Below are 23,169 nucleotides of genomic sequence, written 5' to 3' on the forward strand. Positions count from 1 at the left end.
ATGGATGTCAGTACGTTGGTTGGAAGAACTTAATGACCTTTCTGACACAACTCTTCCTTTGGCAGGGCTACAGTAGGCTAATACATGCATGGTGTGTGTGTGTGTGTGTGTGTGTGTGTGTGCGCGTGTGTGTGTGTAAATTGTAGAGCAGTGCAAGAGGCCTGTATTTATAGAAACACTTGACTACACTCAGAGATTTTACAGGAGCAGTCATTTACATGGCAGATACTTGTTTATAGTCTGTTTTTTCAGCTCAGCTCTGCTTTGCTACCAAGTTACTTTTCTATTCTTTGCAGTCATTTACTATATATTCTACTCAAGTGTGTTCTTGTCACGGATGGGCCGAATGGGCCGACAAAGACAGAAATACTGTAGAGAAAGACAGGAGGGCAACACTAATAAAGCCAACCGTCAAGTATCTGTAGATTGCAGGATGTGGTGTGACTCATAATGAATCAAACTAATGATATTAGCAATCACTGCAGACACATGCTGTGTGTGTGTGTGTGTGTGTGTGTGTGTCCTGAATATCATTATGTGTGTAATCAAGTTTTGTGAGGAATTCATGACACCAAAATAAATTATTCGTTCTGATGGGAAACAAACAACTCTCTTTTTGAGTTTTCTGTTTGAATATTTTCTGTTTTCTGTTAGCAAACACTCTGTGGAGGTCTAAAAGTTTTCCCACATCTTGCGCGTATTTATGAATCATATTTACAAAAAAAGTCATGAATGAACAGTTGAATCTAGCAAATGGAGAACTTTGTTTTGCACCAGTAATTTTGTGTGTGTGTGTGTACGTGTACGTGTACGTGTGCGTTCATGCAAGTGCTGGCTGTGATTTTATGGCTTTATAAATTTAGCTTCCATTGCATCTTCCGTGGATCTTATTCCCCTGCATCCTCCCGCATGTGGTTTCAGCTGTGAAGGAAAAGGAGTGTGTGTGTGTTTGTAGGTCCATTCCCTTAGCTTCTGGATTGGTTGCATTCAGGAAACAGCACACACACACACACACACACACACACACACACACACACACACACACACACACACACACACACACACACACACACACACACACACACACACACACACACACCACAGAGCACTTACTGTACATCCTAAAGCATGCTGCGTCCCTCAGGAGCTGAAAGGAAAACGCCTTCTTCCTCTCAGCAGCAACAACACTGTTCAGACCTCTTTGGGTGTTTATGTGTGTGTTGGCATGTTTGTGTGTACCTGTGTCTGCAAATATGTTCATGCTTGTTTATATTGCTGTGCTGCAATAATGACTTTTTACCAATGATAACGTGAGTGAACACTGTCTTGGTCTGTGTGCTCATAACTTGGTTTTGTATGTGCATGCATTTTTGCAGTTGCATTTGTGTTAATTAAAGTGTAAGGATAATACAATAAGACAATAATACCCGGATGGTGGACTCTTACCATGTGCAGTTATGTGTGTCATTATGTGTGTGTGTGATGTCTTCAATATATTCATTCACCCCAAGGATTTTGATTGGAGCTGATAAAGGCATTTCTTTGATTTCTTTTGAGTAGATATAAGTAATGTAATGCAGCAGGATGAATTTCAGCAATGGAAGTTTTGCAGAATATTTCACACTAATGGAATTTAGATTGGTCCCAACAAACAAGATCCATCCCTAGTTATTTTTATAATCTGAAACTATGTTATACCTCTGTAGGGATTGACTCCCCAAATCAGTAACTCAATGAATGTGTATGAGTGTGAGTAGTTGGATTTATTGCCATTGTATGGCAGTCTCTCCAAGCAGGTGGCCATGTGCTATACAGGATATCCTCTCTCCTGCAGTTGCTTTTTATACATGTATAAGTTTAAGGAAAGACAATACGGGAACAGGTTTTCAAATCTTTCAGTGTATCGATGTGCAGATGGACCACTGTGCAGCGAAGCATTCTTACTGTGCACTGAAATTTGCTACAATGGCAGGAAATGACATCGTAGTTACACACACACAGAAACGCACTCTCTTTCTTTCACAGATACACGCACACACTGAGCAAGCTATACCTTCAGTCATGCAGGTCAGTGGCGCGGCATGTCAACTATGATGAATGGAACTAGAGCACAGCGATTCCCTCTAGAGTGTGTGTATGTATGTGTGTGTGTGTGTTTGTGTGTGTGTGTCTGTGTGTGTGTGTGTGTGTGTGTATGAGTTCTTGACTCAACCAAAATGACAAAGTAATGAGCGCTCTCTTGTTCTCCCTCAGTTATCTCAAAGCGAAGCAGTGGCTGAAATGGAAACGGGAGAAGAACAATTACAAACACAGATATTGTAAATAAGTTGCCCCTCACCCTCTCTGTGTGCGTTAGTGTGTGTGTCTGTGTGTGTGATGTTTGAGCGGACAGTCAGTGTAATTACATTGCAGTGAGTCAGAGGGAGACAGAGAAAGAAGTAATTGTTGGGCTTTGTCACAGACACAAAGGGAGAAAAGAGGTGGGAGGAGAAGAAAGCTAGTCGGAGAAAAGAGAGGAAAAACAAAAATAGAGAGATGAGTCAAGAGGAAATTGTCCCAAGATGTACTACATCCCTGGATTTTTTTAAACACATTAAAACATATGTGCGAAGCAATCTTCTCTTGGATCATCGGCTGCCTCGGTGGGAGGTTCATTTTGCTCCCGACTGTGTTGGTCCACCACCTACAGCTGTCCACCAGTTTTTTATATCTCAGGATATGTCTCAGACGCCAAATGCACTTTGTTGAAGACACGAAGAATAACGTCTTTAAACGGGAAAACAGCCGGACTGGCTCTGTTCAGAGAACCAGCACCTAAAAGTCTATAAACTAACACGTTATATTGCATTTGTTTTATTCCTACAAAAACTAACACTTAAAACTTAAACTTTGTAGTTTTACTGGCTGAAGTATTTCTTGGCTGGGTGGAATAACTTCCCAAGTCTTTACTGGCAATGTGTTCTTTTTATACTTTTGGTTTTTGTACACATTAGATGTAGCTGTAACTATTCCAAATGGAATTAAAGCAAAAGCAAAGGTTAAATGATTTAAAATGTTAAATCAAAAGTGTTGCATAACCTTTACGGGGGCTGATAATTTACTAACTGAATAAATACAAACATTTTTAGCTCAGTCATTAGGCCAGATACTCTCTGCAATGTTTGAAGACAACACATAATATGTACATTTAAGGTTGGTTGTGTACTATTGAGTGACTGCCATCCTGGTGAAAACTTAAACCATTTAAGTTGCTTAAGCCAAGCTTTTTACTGAGTATGTGAGAAAGAGAGAGAACGAGATTAAGGCGGACATTCATGTCTGCTTGACCAATCATATGACCTCATCGCTTCTCTAGATTCAAACATAGCCACATACACACACAAACTACAGTCATAACAGAACAGAGGGAAACACATCCACACAGAGATCAGCAGTAAAACACCTGGATACGAGCCATAGGTATGACATCACACACACATCACTGACTAGTGTGCTACAATAAACTAGTTTTGCTGAGGTCAGATGTGGGTATAATGCCTCTGTGTGTGTGTGAGTGTGTGTGTGTGTGTGTGTGTGTGTGTGTGTGTGTGTGTGTGTGTGTGTGTGTGTGTGTGTGTGTGTGTGTCTGTGTGTGTATGTGTGTGTGTGTGTGCGTGCGCGTGCGTGCGTGTGTGTCTGCCTGCCCGTCTGTGTGTCAATTTATGTGTATGTCTGTGTTATTAGTCACCAACTCTCTTGTAACAAAGGTTCATTGAAGAATAGTCACAACTCATGTCTGTTTTCTTCTCTGTCTGTCTCTATTAGTCTGCTTAAATGTTAAATGTTTTCCTTGTTTTTAAAAAAAAGTATTTTAACATAAATGACTGCAGTGGCAAACACAAGAAAATGGGCACAGGCTGATTTAAAAAAATAAAAAATTGAAATGATGACTTTTCTTCTTGCTGTTTGAAGGTAATGGGATAGTTTGCAAAGTGAATAGGTTCCAGCATTATGAAGTATACCAGGTACCTAATAAACGGTGGATTTTTGGTTTCCGTTACAGTGGCTGATTTGTTTGCTTTAAAGTGTAAGTCACAGATGGACAATGAGCCGTTTCTGATGCTCAGGCAGAGTAGATAATCACATTAATCCTATGTATTTAGGGAACAACCGTGCATTGGGGACAGGAGCAGGGTGGCATTCAGACGATGTCGCTTGAAAACACATTACCACTAGAGGGCGATGTTTACATAGCAACTCATAAAGCAGGGATACAAGGGACAGAGTGAGCTTAGATCCACCCCCTAAATGAGAGTCGCAGTATACTAGGGGTGTGTAAGTGTGTGACATCTTGGCCTACTAATCCAGTGGCCCATTAATCTCCTTTACTCCTTCGCAACTCTCGTCTTGTCTTTCTGTTTGCTTGCTTGTTTACCAAATGACATCTTTAACACACTTAAGATTTTAACCCGTGTTTTATATTGTCAACCAACATTGTCTCCCATCTTTATTCTTTAAAATCAGTTTCACAAGTCTAGGTACAAGCTAAACATTTGGAAATACCATATTTAAAAAAAATACTATGATCATTATTATTAGTCTTGACAATGTAATGTACTTAATCAATCTGCTGCATGTATGGTGCAAAAATGAGTTTCAAATGAAAAGTGAAATTCTGTGGTGTGCTATAAGCTGTTGAAAATACTGCAAAAGGTAAACTTTCTGCATCTGCCCAATTTTTTAAGGGTCTGCACATCAAATTCCAAGAACCTATTTTGAGTGTTTTTCAACTATCATGTATTCTTTATTGAACTATTCTGTCATGATTTAAGGTTATAGGATGAGTGAACTATTCTGTCTCAAAGTATTAGTTATTTTGTGGGTTTGCTTCCCTATATATGTCCCTGCATGTGATTTGATTTTGGGATAATTGGATTAAATGAGCAGGCTTTACCAAAGAAAATCAGTGGAACAATTGACTTTTATTCCCTGCGTTTTTTTGTTTGCTTTTAAGATTGATGATTTCTGTAGGAAAACGTTGAGTTGAGAATATTGCATTATGAGTAATTGAGTAGCTCCTTAGGGGCACATTTGTGTGAGAGAGACAGAATAGCCAAAGGGTTAACCTCTCTCTCTCTCTCTCTCTCTCTCTCTCTCTCTCTCTCTCTCTCTCTCTCTCTCTCTCTCTCTCTCTCTCTCTCTCTCTCTCTCTCTCTCTCTCTCTCTCTAATATGTTCTCAGCTATGTGTTTTCCCCCTCACTTTCTCTTCTTTTTTTCCCCATATTGTTTTGTTGTTCTCTGTTTTTTATACTTCACTGTTTCTCACTTCTTTTCATGAAGTTGTTGCATCATGTCTTTCTCTTGCCTCTCCCTCCCCTCTTGAGTTCTGTACATCTGGCTCCCTTTCTCCCCCTCCATCCCTCTCCTGGGAGACAAAGACACCCCTCCTCCTTCCTCCTTTTTCTCTCTTGCATCTCCCTCCCCCTTTCACAGTCATAAGCTCCCTACTATCTCTCTCTCTCTCTCTCTCTCTCTCTCTCTCTCTCTCTCTCTCTCTCTCTTTCTCTCATTCCCTCCGTTTCTCTTCTCCCACTCATGCCACTGTGCATCTGAGTGTCAGTGCACTACTACTAGTAGTAGAGGGAGGAGGAGGCTGGGTTGTTAGTTTAAGCCGACATTAGCCATCATTACTGAGTTAGCTGGCTAGCACATTTTAGCTCCAGCCCAAAGACCCCAGAAGCCTGGGATTTGGGCTTTTCCCATTTTATCTGCTGGCAAGGGGGATTACTCTTTCCTCTTGTCTTTAGGACTTTAAATGGAAGGACTTTACTATGGTAAGATTTTTAAAAGCATACATTGGTTTGTATGTGTGTGGATGGTTGCATGTGTGTGCACTCTACTTGTCTGTTTATTAATGTGTGCAATTATGTTCAGGATGTGTGTGTGTGTGTGTGTGTGTGTGTGTGTGTGTGAAAATGTATGAATGAACATAAACCACCTTTTTGTGTTGATGAGTGTTGTATGCTTGTTATAATGATATGATGATAAAGAGGCGAAGGAAGTGGTGTAAAAACAGTATTATATAAAAGGAGTGTTAATAAATGTAGTTTTGGAGTAGTTACAATTACGATGATGTCAATAATGAGGAGGAGGAAGAGTAAAAAGCTGTTTGTCAATTGACAATTTTGATAACTGATTAATTGTTTCTGTAATTTCTTGTATACTAAACATGTTTGGCTTCCGAATCTCAAATGTATTACGGAAACCATTCCAGCATTTATCTGAATATTATTTTATTATTCTGTTTAGTTGTCCAGCTGGCACCCTTATGGTGAAGGATTGTGTTTGTTTGTGAAAAAAGGAGCTGTAAGTGTTTGGTTTGATTTCATGTAGGAGGCTTCAACTTGAAGTGTACATGTGCAGTGAAGGCGTGTGTGTGTGTGTGTGTGTGTGTGTGTGTGTGTGTGTGTGTGTGTGTGTGTGTCTGTGTGTGTGTGTGTGTGTCTGTGTGTGTGTGTGTGTGTGTGCGTGTGTCTGTGTGTGCGTGTGCGTGTGTCTGTGTGTGTGTGTGTGTTTGCATGTGCGTGTGTGTAGGAGGGAAGCAGAATGTGTGGATGATATGTGTGTCAAATTAGTGGGTTGTGTTTGAATACACGTGTGCATCCATATGTAGAGTGTTGCACACATGGCTCCATGTGTAGGTTTTGGTATGTATTTCACTGTGATCTGTGTATTTGTATATGTGTAAATGTTGGCATGAAGTAACAATCCCCCTGTGGTGTTTTGTTTCTAGGTTAAATCATCTATATTTCAGTATGTTTTAATATTTTGATCTTAGTTCATAATTGATGCGAACTTGCTAAACAAGAAGTATCACCACACATACACACACACATGCACACGCACACACACACACACACACACACACACACACACACACACACACACACACACACACACACACAGATGAAAACGCAGGCATTGTAAAAATCTGCATTTATGCAGTTTAAAAGATAAAGTTCTCACTTGGTTTATCTCACTACAGTACATTTTTTATGGGCTTATAGCCAATAAACTACAAATATTTATCGACATCATCAACAATCTTCAACACACAATTCAAATGATTTGTGAATGAAAGATTCTTCATTTTAATAATGTATTATTAGCTGCTTAGAGCTGTTGTTAGGAAGTTAAACAGGTCAAATTCATCCTCTATTCTACTCTATTCTACTCCTCTATTCTTACATTATACTGATGTAATTTAAAAAATAAATACATTTAGAGCTTAGGCTATCTCACAAGTCATACTTTGACTTAAATCTGTTTTGATGAATTACACATATAGTGTATCTGGTCTGAGTGTGATACATTAACATGCGTTTTGCTCCAGTTGGCCCGTCAGTTTTATCACTGCACCTGAACAATACACACTTCAGTGAATGTGTGTGTGTGTGTGCGTGTGTGTGTGTGCGTGTGTGTCACTGGGTGTGCGCTTTTGCAGATAAATGTGTATGAGCAGTCATGCGTTCACGTGACCTTATTATGTTGCAAGCGTGTAGGATTTATGCATCATCTGTGTGTTGGTGTGTGTGTGTGTGTGTGTGTGTGTGTGTCAGTGTGTGTGTGTATGTGCGCACAATACACATTTTATGGTGTTGCTCAATGCTCATCTCAATGTGAATAACGAGAAAAGGCACAAGCGAAAAAACAGATTCGTCATCCGTAACAGAATTATCTAACACAGTATGTGTCACTTTCAAAGTCAAAACTGCTCTCAAAACCTCTCTCTTTGCTAAATATATTTTAAAAGACAAAAAAAAAATCCCAAAAGTGTGTGTTTGATTCTATGTATTTTATTTTTTTTATTGTGTGACTGGCAGGTGTGATTGGTGCCTTAGGGGTTACGTTGCGTCGTTAAGACGGCACGCTCCAGTAACACCCCATTGTCCATCAGGTCAGACACACGCGCATACACACACATGCACACACACACACACACACACACACACACACACACTCACACTCACACTCACACATGCACAGACGTGCGCCCGCTCAGCTTTAACCATTACACACAGAGCAACGAAGCAGAACAGCTGACTGCTTTCATCAGGTTAATTCAGTTGATTCTTGCAGGAGACGTGTTTCATTTTTGGGGTGGAAAGAACATCTGCTGCTGTTCCTTCCCAGTCATTTTGATCTTCCACTGTTGCGTTGAGCTGCACACCGTTTTGTTACATTTCTTTCTTAAACTTTCAATTCCATCTACCGAACACGCCAGCTGTTGTTTGCGATCATTTGCTGCTTCAGCCTTTCTATTTTACATATCCAGAGCAACGCAAAGTGAATCTATAACGTCTGAGCATTAACATTTGGACACAAATATAGAGATTAAATGGAATCTCTCACTTAAGAAATGACACCGCTGCAAAATGAAATAACTGTCTGCAGCAGCGGTGTTTTTACACATGATGCGGATTTGTTATTCCTCTGTGCAGACCTTTTCCTTCTCTTGTTTTTTTAATACTGGTTTCAAATGCAGAACAAATTACTTCATAATCTTTCATTTGTGACCGTTTCCATCACTAGCTGCAGCAACGGAAAATGTTTGACTCTGACCTCCCTCGAACTGAATCTATTTAACTGATGTGGGACCAGTATTTTAGATATCACTGCTTAACAGACTCTCTTGATTATTCGGTTCAACAACACAAAATATTGTGTGCATGAGTATTTCTCCATAGATCTGAGAAATACATACACGCTCTCCTCCTGTGTGTCTATGTCTTGAGGACAGCTTGAAGAGCAGGTGTTTTGGGCCACATGCCAGTCTACAGGCCGTGTGTGTGCGTGTGTGTGTGCGTGTGTGTGTGTGTGTGTGAGAGAGAGACTCATGGACCTCTTTGATATGTGTGCTGGGGAGGCTGTTAAACAGACTGGTATGTAATTAGCACCTTGCTAGCACTCCTGTGGGATATGCTTTAAAGAGAAGAATCCCATAGCGAGCTGAAGTAAAAAAAAAAAAACACCATATAACTAACGATAATACACAAAGTGTTTTAACTAATTATTTGCAGAAAGACGGCAACGCATTCAGGAGGGGGCTCATCTTGTTTCTCAGACATGAGAAACACCACAGTCTCCTCTGGCTTTCAGTCTAGACTGTAACACCAGTTTGTCTGAAGATGTCAGGCTACATAGCACTTAACTTACATTGAGCGCTTACAAGAGAGAGACTGGGAGAGACAAATAGTCAGTGAGAGCATCCAAGGGACAGACGGGGTGTACACGGTTCAGATCTATCGACTGCAGATGTCATTGTAGACACTTATAGACCAGATATCTTCATCATGGCCCATTTCAGACGGTTAGAGTATAGTTTAGTAGTAATTTATCACATCAAAAGGATGATCCATGGCAACATGAGATGAGAGGAAATGACTGCCTGAAAAATACAAATACGTCTTACAAAAGACGGAATAATATTGTGGGGCAGCAGGCTGATTGTACTTGGATTGTGACTGACTACACACACTAACTGTAGTGTCTTGGTTTTAAATTACAAGGGGTTTTATCGAGAATATGCACATTGTGAGTCACCTTTCTGTTTTTTCCTTTTGGGATGTGGGTTTTCTTACCATTACATCATTTTTGTTGACATCCCCTGCTGTCATTTTACCCTGCGTGTGTGTGTGCCTGCGTGTGTGTGTGCGTGTGTGTGCACTTACCCAGTATTGTGTGTACATCAGGGTGTATAGGCACTTAGGCACTTATCCTCCTGACCTCTTCCTGCAGCCATATCACTGCTCTAACTGAGTGTGATAGGTCTGGGTGTCAAGTTCTCAAAATGCTTCTCCTGGGCTTCCTGTGGGGTTTTGAGAGCTGTGTTGCTGTAGTGTAGTGTACTGAGCTACTCAATGATTACAGTAGGAGGTTTTTCTTTTTATTATTATACCACATAAGTCCCATTAAAATTAGAAAATCTTTTTTTCCAAGAGAACCCTGGCCAAGACAGCAGCAATGGAGTACTTCAAACAAGATACACAAAAACATCTAAAACGCTTTAAACAAACATACAGCGTTAGACTTTTAAAACTGCTGTTTATACTTTCATCTTACAATGGGATGAACATTTTGTGTAGTATTTTTTGCATTTTAACATCCAACTTTGTGTTAAAACTCCATGTAGTATTACTGATGGAGAGAAGAGTGTTTTGTTAAGGTTTTACTTCAGGCTGTAGGTTGCAAATGAGCTGAAACACTCACCTACCAAATCTCACAAATGCCTTGTCTGGACGTTGATGTCACGGCATGTCAGCGTCTCGGCCTAGAAGCCAGTGAAACACTTTCCAGCCTTAAAATTGTGGGTTTATACTGTTGTGTTGAAAAGCTTGTGCAGGTTTAAACTCAGAGAATACTGCTAAGCTGCTAAACATGAAACCATGAGCGCTTACAAGTTAGCTTCATCGGGTCTCGGATGGGAGTAAATCATGTGACAATGGGATATAGATTTACATTTTGAATCAATCAATATCGTGTTGAAAAGTCAACAGGATATTGATTGATTAAGCCATGCAGTAGTCACTGGTTCCCCTCTGTAATTCACATTTATTAACTGATCTAAAAGCACCTGCTGTGGAACGTAATACTCTTCAGCTACATTCTTTGACCTGAGGATTGCTTTATTCAATGGCTTATAATTAAACAAACCACCTTACTCCATGCTATGTCATGTTTGTCTTTCAGATATTTCCAGGATTGCCTACTACACAGGTGAGTCGCAGACCCTTGTGTTTTTGAGTGTGAAACTCCATTCAACAACCTTGGGAATAGTTTGATAAATCAATCTTAACATATTGACTACTTACTAGCCTCATCATGTGAACAGTTTCATTTAAGTATTATTTTATTTCCTGGAAGGCATTGCAGTGTACTGTAAGAAGTGTCCTCATTATATGATTACTGCATCCTCTATACTTAGTATATTGAGGAAAAATCAAATCAAATCCAGCTCTTCATGAAAAAATAAAAGGAAATAGTTTGCATTTCTTTTTAAAATAATCAAAAAATCTGAACACGCTTTTACCTCCGAAGACGACTAAATAGTCAGTCACCTACATTGACTGTAGAAAAGGAGCAAAGTGGCGACATGAGTCAACATTAGAGGGACGCTTATAAATTGCATATGTGCAATAAAAATAGGTGTTGTTTTATTGTTGATACAAAGATATTCTAATTGCACATATTTGTGAGTCATACTGTGTGTGTGTGTGTCTGTAAGACTATTAAACATGACAGAAAACAGACACAGAGTGGGCATATCTATCTGCGTGTGGGTGTGTTGGTCTAATTAGTGCAGACGGGGGAGGAAGAGTGTGAACATTGTGTTAGTAGGACTGTGTGACTAATCTTCACACTGAGATATCAGAGACAAAATGGGCTCTTTGACGAAAGCTGAAAGTCAAAGTTGAACTCCTAATAGCCCTAGGGGATGTATATAATGTATTTTTAATTTTCTATTCTCGAAATCTAATAAGCAGGGAAACATATGTTTGCATCATCACCCACTGAAGAAAGGCCTTGCTGGCCAGTGGATGAATTAAGTTGCCCCTCAGTCCTGTAATTCCCATTTGTTCTCAGCTGTGAGGAAGCAAGAGAATAACAATGGAATTGTCTTGACAGAAACAAAGTACGACAGGATGTTTCAGTATGTGTGGTTGTGTGAGCCAAATTAAAACACTCTGTTGTTTACATTTTTATTTCTTCATGCCCGAGGTGACAATGTTCAGGTGTTGCGTCTTCATCAGTGTGATGACTCCGCAGGCATTACTTTGTCTTTACACCACTGATTTAGCTATTTATTTGGTCAGAAGGGATGCACAATTACGTTAAACTGTTAATAGCAACAATCACTTATACACAGATATAGCACACCGTAACACACAGAAGAAAACAATATAGAACAACAACATTGACAACAGCTCTATTGACACATCCTTATGTGCTGCTTGTTTGAAGGAAAAAAAACAAGATGGCACAGTAAATAATGTCAAAATACATTTGACAATGTAAAGTGTTTTTTAAAAACAATTCAACGTAATAACAACCTCGTTACACTTTAAAATTACAAATAATTTAAAATTGACAATGTGAGTAAAGGGACGTTGACATGAAGGTTGTATTGTTCCATGTAGTTCATGTAGCAGCAAAAGAGTAATCTGTTAGAATAGAAGAAACACCGTTTTACATTATAAGTCAAAGACATTTTAAATTTTAATTAATTGAAATAACCTTTGAAATTGAACTTCAAGGCGTGGGTGGGAACACATTGATTGGTGTCTAATAACACACATGCAAGGACACATCAAAGCCGCAATTACAGTTCTGAGGTTTACCTGCATCTTTGAATTTGTATTTGCATTTAGTAGACGGGGGTTGTTGTGTTTCCCTCCTCTGCTAAAACAATTATGTGTTCGTAAACACAAAGCGAGATAGATAGAGAGAGAGAGAGAATTTGGTACAGTCCCAAAAGAGCGCTTCCCATTCATGGCGACATCCGGCCCTCCAACAAAAAGGCTTTCAATAGCCCGTCCGCACACACGCACGCACACACACACACACACACACACACACACACACACACACACACACACACACACACACACACACACACGCACACACACGCACACACACGCACACACACGCACACACACACATATGCACACCCACCCTACTAAAACCCCGTGCTCCTACCAGATTTTCATAACAAAAGCCAATGGCTGAGATGGAGCACAGATTATAGGAAACACACACACACACACAGACACACACACACACACACACACACACACACACACACACACAAACGCGCGCACGGTACCATTAAAATGTGACATTGCCATGTCCAATTGTATTTGTGTGTGCTCAGTAACTCATTGCCGTCTGTCCAGTCCTTCAGTTTATATGTCGGGCAACATGTCCACGTCAGTAATGGAGGCCGGCATCTGGTCAGCAGCAACACTCGCACCGATAGGTGCCACTCGCTTCTGCATCGCGTGGGCACGTTGCCTTGGAGATGAGCCTTTAGGGCAGCACCCCGAGCACTCTGAGTAGTCGAGAGAGCACGACCCCCCCAAAGGACCCAAAGTACAGACTGAGTGACTTTGAATGTGCAGGATGAAGTGTGATTGATGGAGACCTTGTTACTTGGCATGTTGCTAACAGCTGCTAGTTGACATGCTGGGCAGCGGCTGTGTTGGCAAACATATTTTCTTCTCTTCCATTTCTGAGAAGATTTTTCTTTTGATTTATTTATTTTTCATCCATAATATCTTGTTAAGAAGTAGAGTGTGTGATCTGTCTTGGCTACGAAAGAGGGATGGTGGCAGTTTGCCTTTGGATTTAACTGCTTGTTATAAAATAGAGCAGGATGGACAGTGGAGATACTCAGCTTTATATTACTTTGGAGGAGTGCATATAAAGTGGAAGATGATTGAAATCTAAAGTGGTGTTAATTACTGTTTCTGTCCTGACATGTGTGCCTTTGTTTTGCTACTATCTTCAGGGAATTACATACTTTTGATGTAATTGTTACTTTAGAGTAGTTAGGTAAAGATATTCTATCATTTTTTTCTTCTCTTCCTCTACATTGCTTGCATTTGCGATGGTATATTGCCACAACATAAGCGCTGATCTGAGGTCAGCTTCATAACAGAAGTGGGAGGATTTTTTTCATTGAATACGAGAACGATTAGCATATTAATAGTTTCTAGCTCCTCCTGCTCCTGCAGCAGCTTTCTCTCTCATTCAATCTCTCTCATTCCCACTCAACTTTGTTCAGTGCTGCTGCGCTGTCCTCTTTTCCTCTAATTCATCCTGAAACAATCACTGTATTCCTCTCTCTCTTTGTCCCACTGTTCGGTTTCCGTTGTTTTTTTACAGACTCACTCTTCTCTCTCACTTTTTTTTTTTTCCAAGAGAAGCGGATACCTTTCTGTTTGTTTATCACTGAGCACAGTATTTGTCTCTCCTCCTCTGCGACCACTAACTAACTGCATGTCCACTGGATCCACACGGTACACGTTGGGTTTGCCTCTGCACGTCTGCTGGAGTCTTCTCACCATCACAGCGACTCTACAGAGTGAAATAACCCAAATCCTCTCCTGAGCAGTGGACGCTTGACTCTTCCAAGGCAACTGCGTAACTATGCAGTGCAGGCATGGAGCAGAAATTGGGCAAAAAACGAAACAGTGAAATGTCATCGGAGAGGGGCCACTGAGGAGTAGAAGCGGACTGAAAAGAAGTTGTGGATGAAGCTAACTTTTCATCTCTGGGGATCTTTCTTGGCTTGTGAAACCCTAACAGGAGAAGGATTAAGAAGACAAACAACGAGACGCTTTTATTTATCCTCCTTGTGTTTTTCAAAGCCTCGTCACACTCCATACAGAGTGTCAATGGACCAGAAAATTGAGATTCATCCCTCTGGAAGTAACTGTTGGCTAACGAAGCTGTCGACAAAAGTGGGAGACAAAGATTTCTGCCTTGGAGACTGAGTGTGTGTCTGTGTGTTTGGGTTATGTGAGTTTCTGCAGTTGTGTCAGGACCTTGGTGTGTGTGTTTATTTATGTAGCTTCTGTACATGAGAAGTTCAGCGTATCTGTGTGTGAGATGCGAGGCTGTGAGACCACTAGCTGTCTATCTGTCCTCGGTGCAGACAGACACAGGGAGGGACAGACATGTCTTTCCATGGCAATGAGCGGCTGTAGCCCCTTTCCCATGTGTTGGGACAGAGGTATGAATGACATCCTTTACACACACACACACACACACACACACACACACACACACACACACACACACACACACACACAAAAGTAGCAATCCTTTCCAAAGTGTGACATCTGACTCCATGGGAACTGACTTGGTGTATAGCCAGCGCTACCGTTGCTTGGCATTCGTAGTTAGTAGTGTGTGTATGTGTGTCTGAGAAAGAAAAAAAGAAAGTGATTTGTTAATCTCAAGGTCTTTACCATTTGAAATTGGCTGAATGACATAGAAGAACATATTAATCTTATTGTGATATATCCCTCAACAACCCAACAGTCTCTCTTCTGAGGTGTGTTTATGTGTGTTTGTGCGCGTGTGTGTGCATGTGTGTGTGTTTCTCAGTCAATGCTCTCCCCGTCTCTTTCTCTCAGCTGTAATTACCTGCTGGAACATATCAATTTTCCTTGAATAGAGGAGAGAGGAGGAGAAGCACAGGGCTAAAAGGAAGCATAAAATGATTGAAAGAGATCCCACCATATTTTTCTCCACATCATGATTACATCAGTACACACACACACACACACACACACACACACACACACACACACACACACACACACACACACACACACACACACACACATACACACAGAGAAGACCTTTTCTTGTCCGGCATTCCCAGATGAAGTTGCCATAAAAATGCAGGAAGTGTGTCAATGTCACAACTTCTTATTCAGGAAAAACGTCAGCCTGAGAGGCATTGTCTGTGTGTCATAGGCACAGGTGGTTACATATCGAGCCTTGACCCGGACTGAACCTCTCTCTCTCTTTATTTCCCTCTCTGGTATTTCATTGTTCTGTGTTTTTCATCATTCTTTTCCAAAAGAACAATGTTGCCAAAGAATGTCATATCCCAAACAGACAAAGTTTATTAATCTATGTAAGTCTACAACATTACAAGTGCATCCGCTTGTAATTGACAGCAGAGAAAGGAAGAAAACACAGTCTATGATTGTTACATAGTTAAACAATGACAGGGACTGAAACAATTAGTTGATTCATTGATTTAGTAGATTGACAGAATGCCATGTTTCCATCATTGTTTAAACAAAAGTGACGAACATTCTCTGTCAACATGAGCTGAATACCTCTGGGTTTTTGACTGTTGGTTGCACATAACAAGTAATGTGAAGATGTCACTTTGCGCATTTGGATATATAGTGATCAAAGGATTAATCATGAGGAAAATCAATTGGTTAGTTCTAGCTGTCATCTTGGCCTATGAGTTATTATTTTGGCTTTTTTTTCCTCCATTAATCGATGATAAACGTGCTAGTTATTTGTGTTGTTAACTTCTATGTTCAGTATGTGAGGCAGTCGTGAATGTTTGCCTGGAGTAAAACAAATATGTATATTTTCTCTCTTCAGATTTATTATGGCTTATATTACAAATGTCTCATTTGTTCTCTTCTGCTTCCCAGAATATGACAGACACCTAGCAGTGTCAGCAGGGAAAACGATGGCGACGGCCTACCTGGACCCCAACCTGAACCATGCCCTCCTGGGAGGCGCCAAATCACGACTAAGCGCGGGGGTGTCGGACCGAACCATGGCTGGCTCCGTGGACAGGGTTCTGAAAGTCTTCCATCACTTCGAGACCAACACTGAACACAGCTGCTGGTCCTCCAATATCAGATATGGAGATGCAACGGATGTAAAAGTAAGAAGAGACACATTTGTGTCTGTCCCACCACATAATGAATGTATGTTCGGTGAGAATTTACTCGAAACGACAAACGCGTAGAGGAAAGTTCATCCTCCAGGATATTTCCACCTGAAACAATTTTTTCAATCATAAAAATATCAAATGTCCACAGCTTCAACAAACAGAACAATATAACTTTCAAAGTGGTAATATTTGGTGCTCATTTGATGCCGCTACATGTATCAGTTTACCCCGAGCAGTAGAGTCTAGAGGTGGTCCTCAGCTCAAGATTCTTGCCATGTGCTCTGATAAGGGATTATCAGCAAAATGAGAATATTTTGCTTCACAGATACACATAACCTCAGAGCACGCTCTCTGTGTGTGTACGTGTGTGTTTACTTACGCACTATGCTTTTAGATCCACTCACATGATGCAGAAACTACTTAGCACTGCTCAAACTTTAGCGGTCGTACAGGATACGTCACTCCAAATCTCCTCTCTCTCTCCTTCAGTATCTAGGTCAGACCCCCTAGCGTTAGCAACGCACATGGTTGTGTGAGCATTATCATGCATGTGTGTATGATGTCTGTCAACTTGTTTGGGTGGGAACGTCATATTGAATCACTTGAATTCACCAACACACACGCATACACTCATGCCCTCACTGACCTGATGCAAAATGCCAGACGTAAACATTAGCACAGTTGGCACACGAAGGTATGACAGACTGACTTCTTTATGGACTTGCCAACTGTTTCTGTCCACTGGGCATCTGCACTGATATACATGTGATGATTCACCACATTTAAAGGGGACAACACTTTGTAATTTAGCCCAAGAGTAATATTTGCGGAATGTACACTTTATCCTTCAATAATATCAGTCTATTAATAAATCTCTTATTTGTTACTACTAAAGGTTTATGTAACTGTGCAGGAGAAGTCTCACATAAAATTGATACTCTTTGTTTCCAGGGAATCATCCAGAAGATTCTTGACATCCACAAAGTGCGCTGGACGTCTTGTTTCGGCCTGCGTCTCAGCAACAGCCAATCCAGAGACCAGGTGCACTGGCTCCACCCCGATCTGGGCGTGTCCCACGTCAGAGAAAAATATGACCAGGCACGAGCAAGTGAGGAGTGGAGGTGAGAGAAGAGTGTATCTTACTAAACAACGTTATTTAGTAAATTGTCATTGTAATTTGTAATTGTAATTTGATTGGCTAACAGGCAGAATTGTTGGGTCGGACTAGATTTTCTGTTGACAGGAAACAGTTTAGGAAGGGTTGCGAGCATAAACTGTGGGCGTTATTGCGGCTAGTGGACTAACAACAGCACATATTTGTAAATTATTTTATATTATGCTTCTTATCAGCCAAACAGTGTCCCTTTTCCTTCTCTGCTGCTTATTTCATCATGTAAAATATTTTGTGGTGGTTATTTTCTGTGACAAAAATAAAATCAGACGACATCTAATACATGAATGTAGAGCAAAATGTGGTGTTAAAGCACCTTAATTAAGGCAGCAAGCAGGCAAAGACCAAATATGGGATTTAATAGAGGTCTAAATGTTATCATCAAGTCAAAAAGTTACCAGGCAGACTAGTGGTATTTTTATTCATTGAGATGCCAAAGATGAAATGTCGTCCAGCTTGACAGGAGATTCTGTGGCAGGCACGTGCAGGTCCTACTTTATAACCTAGATAATAATAATCTAGACAATTGTTACTTATTCAGCCTAGTAAATTAAGTCAAAGTCCCAGTCTCCTCGATCAGCTAGAGCCTCAGCAGTCTGCCTTATTGTACACTAAAGTAGCAGAGTAGATTTATTGCAATCAACGTTAAACATGGTATGACCCATCTGTTGTGTGTGTCTGATGTAGTGTGGTCGAGTTGGTCTGGCAGTTTGGATGTTAATGCACTGGTATATATTATGTTTATTGTGGCGGCCTTGGTGCTAATGCTATTGTGAGGTAGAGACCTTTTGCTCTGGGCCATAAAAAGAGAGAGAACCAGATGCCTGCTTTGTCTGACTAAGTCAACAAGTCTCTCTGTCTCTGTCTGTCTCTCCTCCACGGAGCTTACAATCAGTCTTCTGATTTGCATTCTTGCATATTGGTTGTTTTCTCACCTCCTTCTGTCTCATCCTTTCCCCACTCCTTCTTTAATACTCTCTCTTCTTCTACTCATCACATTCTTCAATCATGTCTTCTCTATGATATATTTGATCTTGTACCTTTAGTTGTCTCAACATCCTTCATCCTTTCCTTTCCTTTCCTCTGCAACTGACTAATGTTTTTACCACATAGAAGATGTCTCAAACATATTACAGTATTACAAAAGATTTTTCCAGCAGACACAAAAGCTGCAAGTTGTTGTTTTCTAAGTTGGAAAAATATTTGTTGCATCTCTGCGTGACACGCTCACTCTGCCTTCCTTCTTGTCCACTGTAGGTATGAGTTAAGGATCCGTTATCTTCCAAAGGGCTTTGTGCAGCAGTTTACAGAAGACAAACCTACACTCAACTACTTCTACCAACAGGTATACACACACACACACACACACACACACACACACACACACGCACACATATACACACAGACACAGATGCACACAAACATATTTAATTTTCCGCCAGCAGCTAGCTAGCAGCTGAGACATATGGTACTGCTTGAAGGACTGTGTGTGTATGTGTGTGTTTGCGTTTTAGTAATCTAGGTCACTAGGACAGTGATCGTATTTGTGTGTGAGATAGATGGCTTGACATTTGTTGTTGGTAGCAATAAATGTGTTGATATAACATATTTTTGTGATGTGTATTTGTGTCCCCAAGGTGAAGAATGACTACATGACAGAAATTGGGGAACAAGTGGAACAAGATGTTGCTCTAAAACTTGGTTGTCTAGAAATCAGGTGGGATGTGCTCACACTACTGACCCGTGGTTCTCTTTTAGGATTTGCGCATGAATAACTTAAAGCTACGATGTACTACAAACTACAGTCGTTCTTTATGTTTGATGTCTATTGTCTTTTTTACGAGTAAAAGGCAAGAGTTTGCTCCCATCATAGATTAGAAATGAGTTTGAAACAATCACAAACTCTTTTCATCCATTTTGCCTAATTATCAGTAAAAGCAATATGCGTGTACAACAGCAGTCTTCACTAGAAGAGTTGTTTTTGTGTAAAACTCTTCACTCTTCATGTTTGCCTCTCAGCCACACTCATCATTCTAGCCAACATTTTGTGTTAATTATTTAAAGGAACTCCTACTTCTTAATCTGAAAATCTTGTAGGCCACAAGCCAAAATATGTCAATGTCTTTAATATGAAGTTGTTATATTGCAAATATTGGTTAAGTTTTTACCTCTTATGTCTAAAACCTGAATAGTTTTAGACACACTTGACAAGTGTGAGGCAACTATGTTTAATAAGCGCTACTAAATCACTTTAAATTGTGTGCGTCTGCAGTGAATGGTTTTGACCTTGTTAATTTTCTGTGCCCTGCTGCTTTAAATTCCAGGAGGTTCTTCAAAGAGATGAGAGGAAACGCCCTCGACAAGAAATCAAACTATGAACTATTGGAGTAAGTATTTTTCTTGCTCTGGCAGCTCGCAAACGCTCTGGTACATCACATCCTTCCTCTGAATGGAAATATGTTTTGTAACCCTGCCGAAATAACAGAAAAACAACACAGTGTCTGGGTTTTTGGGTAGAGGGTGGAAAACAATAGAAGTCATTTAAATAAGAGTTTGAGAAATACACAACAGTCTGGAAACATTTAAACATCCTTTTTTAATTGTATGGCTTTTTCATTTAGTGGTGCAGAGAAAGTCTGAAGTGTAGCTGCGGTTATATTTTTTATCGCTGTGTTTATTCTGTCACCCAATCACCTTCGTCATGTTGTAATGCTCCTTCCATACTTACCCACCACCATCTCTCTGCAAGATGAACATTGGTGAACAAACTCCGGCCTTAACGAGGCTTGGCTCTAACATGATCACGTTCTAATGAGCTGCCCTCTTCCAATGAAGTCTTTCTTTCTGTCCATCCGCCTAACGAGCTCTCCAATTAACCGAGAAGAATGCGCTCTGTCCTTCCACCAATATCTCTTTGTCTCTCTCTTCTCCGTCCTCTCGGTCCTTCTCTGTCTGTCTCTGTCTCTCGTCTCTAGACTCTCATCCTTCATTTTTGTCTGCTTTTCTCCTGTGTTCGAGCCGTCCTTGTTTTTTGTCTCCCTCGCTGTTGATTTGAAAAAGATGTTGTGTCATGCATAGTTTAAACCAACAAGAGGGAAAGTGCCGTCAGGGCTTTGGATACACCAAGCTGACAGTTGGCCATGGGGACTCTATTTAAGTTTCTCTGGACGATCTTAGCTTACACATTTTGCGTAGTGTCTTTTCTTTTCAGACTAAAAGCCAACCATACAACTTTTGATTTTCTGGGTAGAGATAGAACATTTATTCTGGGGGACAAACATCATGTGTTATCCTTTCATAGACATGAAGATGGACAGCTCCAAGTGAAGTCGTAGTATTTGCACATGTGTTTGTCATAGAGAGTGTAATTAAAGCTGAGGCGAGCCTGACATTTTGGACAACCACAAGGAAGCACTTTCTTTCTGTGATTTACGACTATATATAATAATAATTGACTGATATTTGACCTATGTTGGAGGAATAGGATGACGTAAGCTACTCTCTCTCTACACTCATTCTCTCCTCCTACCCCTGTGCTTAGTCTTCTCTCCAGAGGAGTTTGAATCATTAGTTAGCTTCCTGTTTCAGCTTCACACATCTTTCTTTGTCTTTGTGGTCTCCCTCTTTGTACTCCTCGCTGCCTCTCTCTCTCTTTCTCTTTCGTTTTATACTCTCTGTTTTTCCTCAGTCCCGTCTCTTAGGAAAAGATGAGTTGTGTTCTGTATTGTCAGCACTTAGTCATGGCTTTCTGTTTTCTGTTTCTTGTCTTCAGTTGCCTGTCTTGTGTAACACTATCTGTCTGCAGCTATTATAATTTCTCTGCAGAGAAAAAAAACAAAAACTGCTGAGATCAGATAAAGACCAAAGTGTTTTCAATTAACATTCCTCAGTGTCATTACAGCATCGTAATCATTCTGATCTCTTCCTCTCATATCTCTCTCTCTTTCCAGGAAAGACGTTGGTTTGAGGCGTTTTTTCCCAAAAGACCTGTTGGATTCAGTAAAGGTAAGAATAATGAGTTTTAAATAGAGATCAAAACAGAGGTGGATTACACACAATGAAATAGGTCAAGTTTCGGAAACAAACACTGTATTCACTTTCTCCTCTTGTAATAGTTCAATAGGAGGGTCAAATCAGATCAAATCAGATCAAAATGTGGGTGTCCTGGGAAGAAATGCTCTCCCCTCATTCAGCAGCTACTATCATTGTGGCCCATCTGCTCCTCTGGAGCAGGAGTTCCTCTGGAGTTGCTATATTACTAAAAGTAACCAAAGTGTGTGGTTTATAGGCAGCTCCCTACGCAAAATGAATGCTCTTTTGAGCCAATTTTCTGAATGTGCTACTTGATGTGTTGTCAGACCTGGGCTGGCCTGGCTGAGAAAGTGTGAAGCAGTCCAAGACTCAGCAAGAGTGAAATGAGATATTCGCCCAAGTAACCAGTTTAGGCCACCGAAGACGAATGACGGAATGAATATGACAATATGACACTTTTACTAGAGTACCTACGTACACACTATATATAGATGAGTGTGATAAATGTAGTTTTTACCAATGAAGTATCACAGTTCCACAAATCTTATTGTAAGAGGAATAGTTGAATTTTGGAAAATATCTTGATTCGCTTTCTTAAACGTGAAAATCAACACCACTCTCATGTCTGTCCAGTAAATATAAGACTTGAAACAGGGGCAACAGCAAGTCTGGATTTGCTCTAAAACTTTCATTTGTTGGTTGGCAATACGATTTTGTGTCAGAATGGACAGCTAATTTGTAGTCTGGCAGATTTGGGCTGTGGGTGTTTGCATGTGAAGGCTGGGTTTGCTCGCACAATGAACAGCGTCTGTGTCAGTGATAAATTTACGGCACGCGTTTATATGGAGGGCTTGGTGTGTGTCTGTGTGAAAGAAAGGCCCCAGTGACCTGAAAAGGTCTTGATGTCAGCAGGCGGGCGGACAGATGCTCTGCAGAGGGAGAGAAACTGTGTTTGTGTATGTTTGTTGTGTGTGTGTGTGGGTGTGTGACCCTAAGGTCATGTTTAAACCCACTTTCTCTTTTCAACTATGAAGAGGGAGGAGGAGGCGGCATTGTGCGTCTCCTTCTGGGGTCCCCCCGTCTGTCAAGCCCTGCTGACTCCCCCCTCATCACCTTCTCAACCTCCTATTTCTCGAATGTTCTACTCTTTTGGCAGACATGACAACACGCTCTCTTCTGACTTTGTGTGTTTTAAGCTGTGAAGATGCACTCATTGACATATGTGTAGTCAAACATTGGCACATCTGACTTCATTGTAGATGTTTCGACTGATGCTGTAATTGAATAATGACTTGTTATGCTATTTATTTAACATCATGAGTAGTAAAGCTAAATCATTCAGCCAATCAAATGATTATTTCTACAATTTTTAAAGTTGTTTTTGAGCAAAATTACCACAAAAAAATTGTTCCAGCTTCTCAATTGCAACAATATTATGATAAAACAAATATGTGATGTGAAGACATTACTTTAAGCTTACGGAAATAG

General features: G+C 40.5%; 1 protein-coding gene across 7 annotated transcripts in view; it reads left to right on the top strand.

Annotated features, from left to right (window-relative positions):
• ptk2aa (protein tyrosine kinase 2aa) overlaps positions 1-23,169 on the top strand; it is a 53,342-nt gene that overhangs the window by 2,603 nt on the left and 27,570 nt on the right. For 4 of the 7 annotated variants that reach the window (XM_068575883.1, XM_068575885.1, XM_068575884.1 and 1 more), the window contains exons 1-8: positions 5,646-5,814; positions 10,730-10,756; positions 16,231-16,469; positions 17,430-17,599; positions 18,907-18,994; positions 19,287-19,366; positions 19,974-20,036; positions 21,600-21,654. In XM_068575883.1, coding sequence (XP_068431984.1) covers positions 5,796-5,814; positions 10,730-10,756; positions 16,231-16,469; positions 17,430-17,599; positions 18,907-18,994; positions 19,287-19,366; positions 19,974-20,036; positions 21,600-21,654 — 741 coding nt within the window. In that variant the 5' untranslated portion in view covers positions 5,646-5,795. Of the gene's footprint in view, positions 1-5,645; positions 5,815-10,729; positions 10,757-16,230; positions 16,470-17,429; positions 17,600-18,906; positions 18,995-19,286; positions 19,367-19,973; positions 20,037-21,599; positions 21,655-23,169 lie in introns of those variants that run through there. The other 3 variants (XM_068575889.1, XM_068575886.1, XM_068575890.1) reach the window with 3 other exon arrangements.

Source organism: Clinocottus analis, unplaced genomic scaffold (assembly GCF_023055335.1).
Source record: "Clinocottus analis isolate CAN_PGR_092001 unplaced genomic scaffold, fCliAna1.0.p SCAF_14, whole genome shotgun sequence".
NCBI classification, from domain to species: domain Eukaryota; kingdom Metazoa; phylum Chordata; class Actinopteri; order Perciformes; family Cottidae; genus Clinocottus; species Clinocottus analis.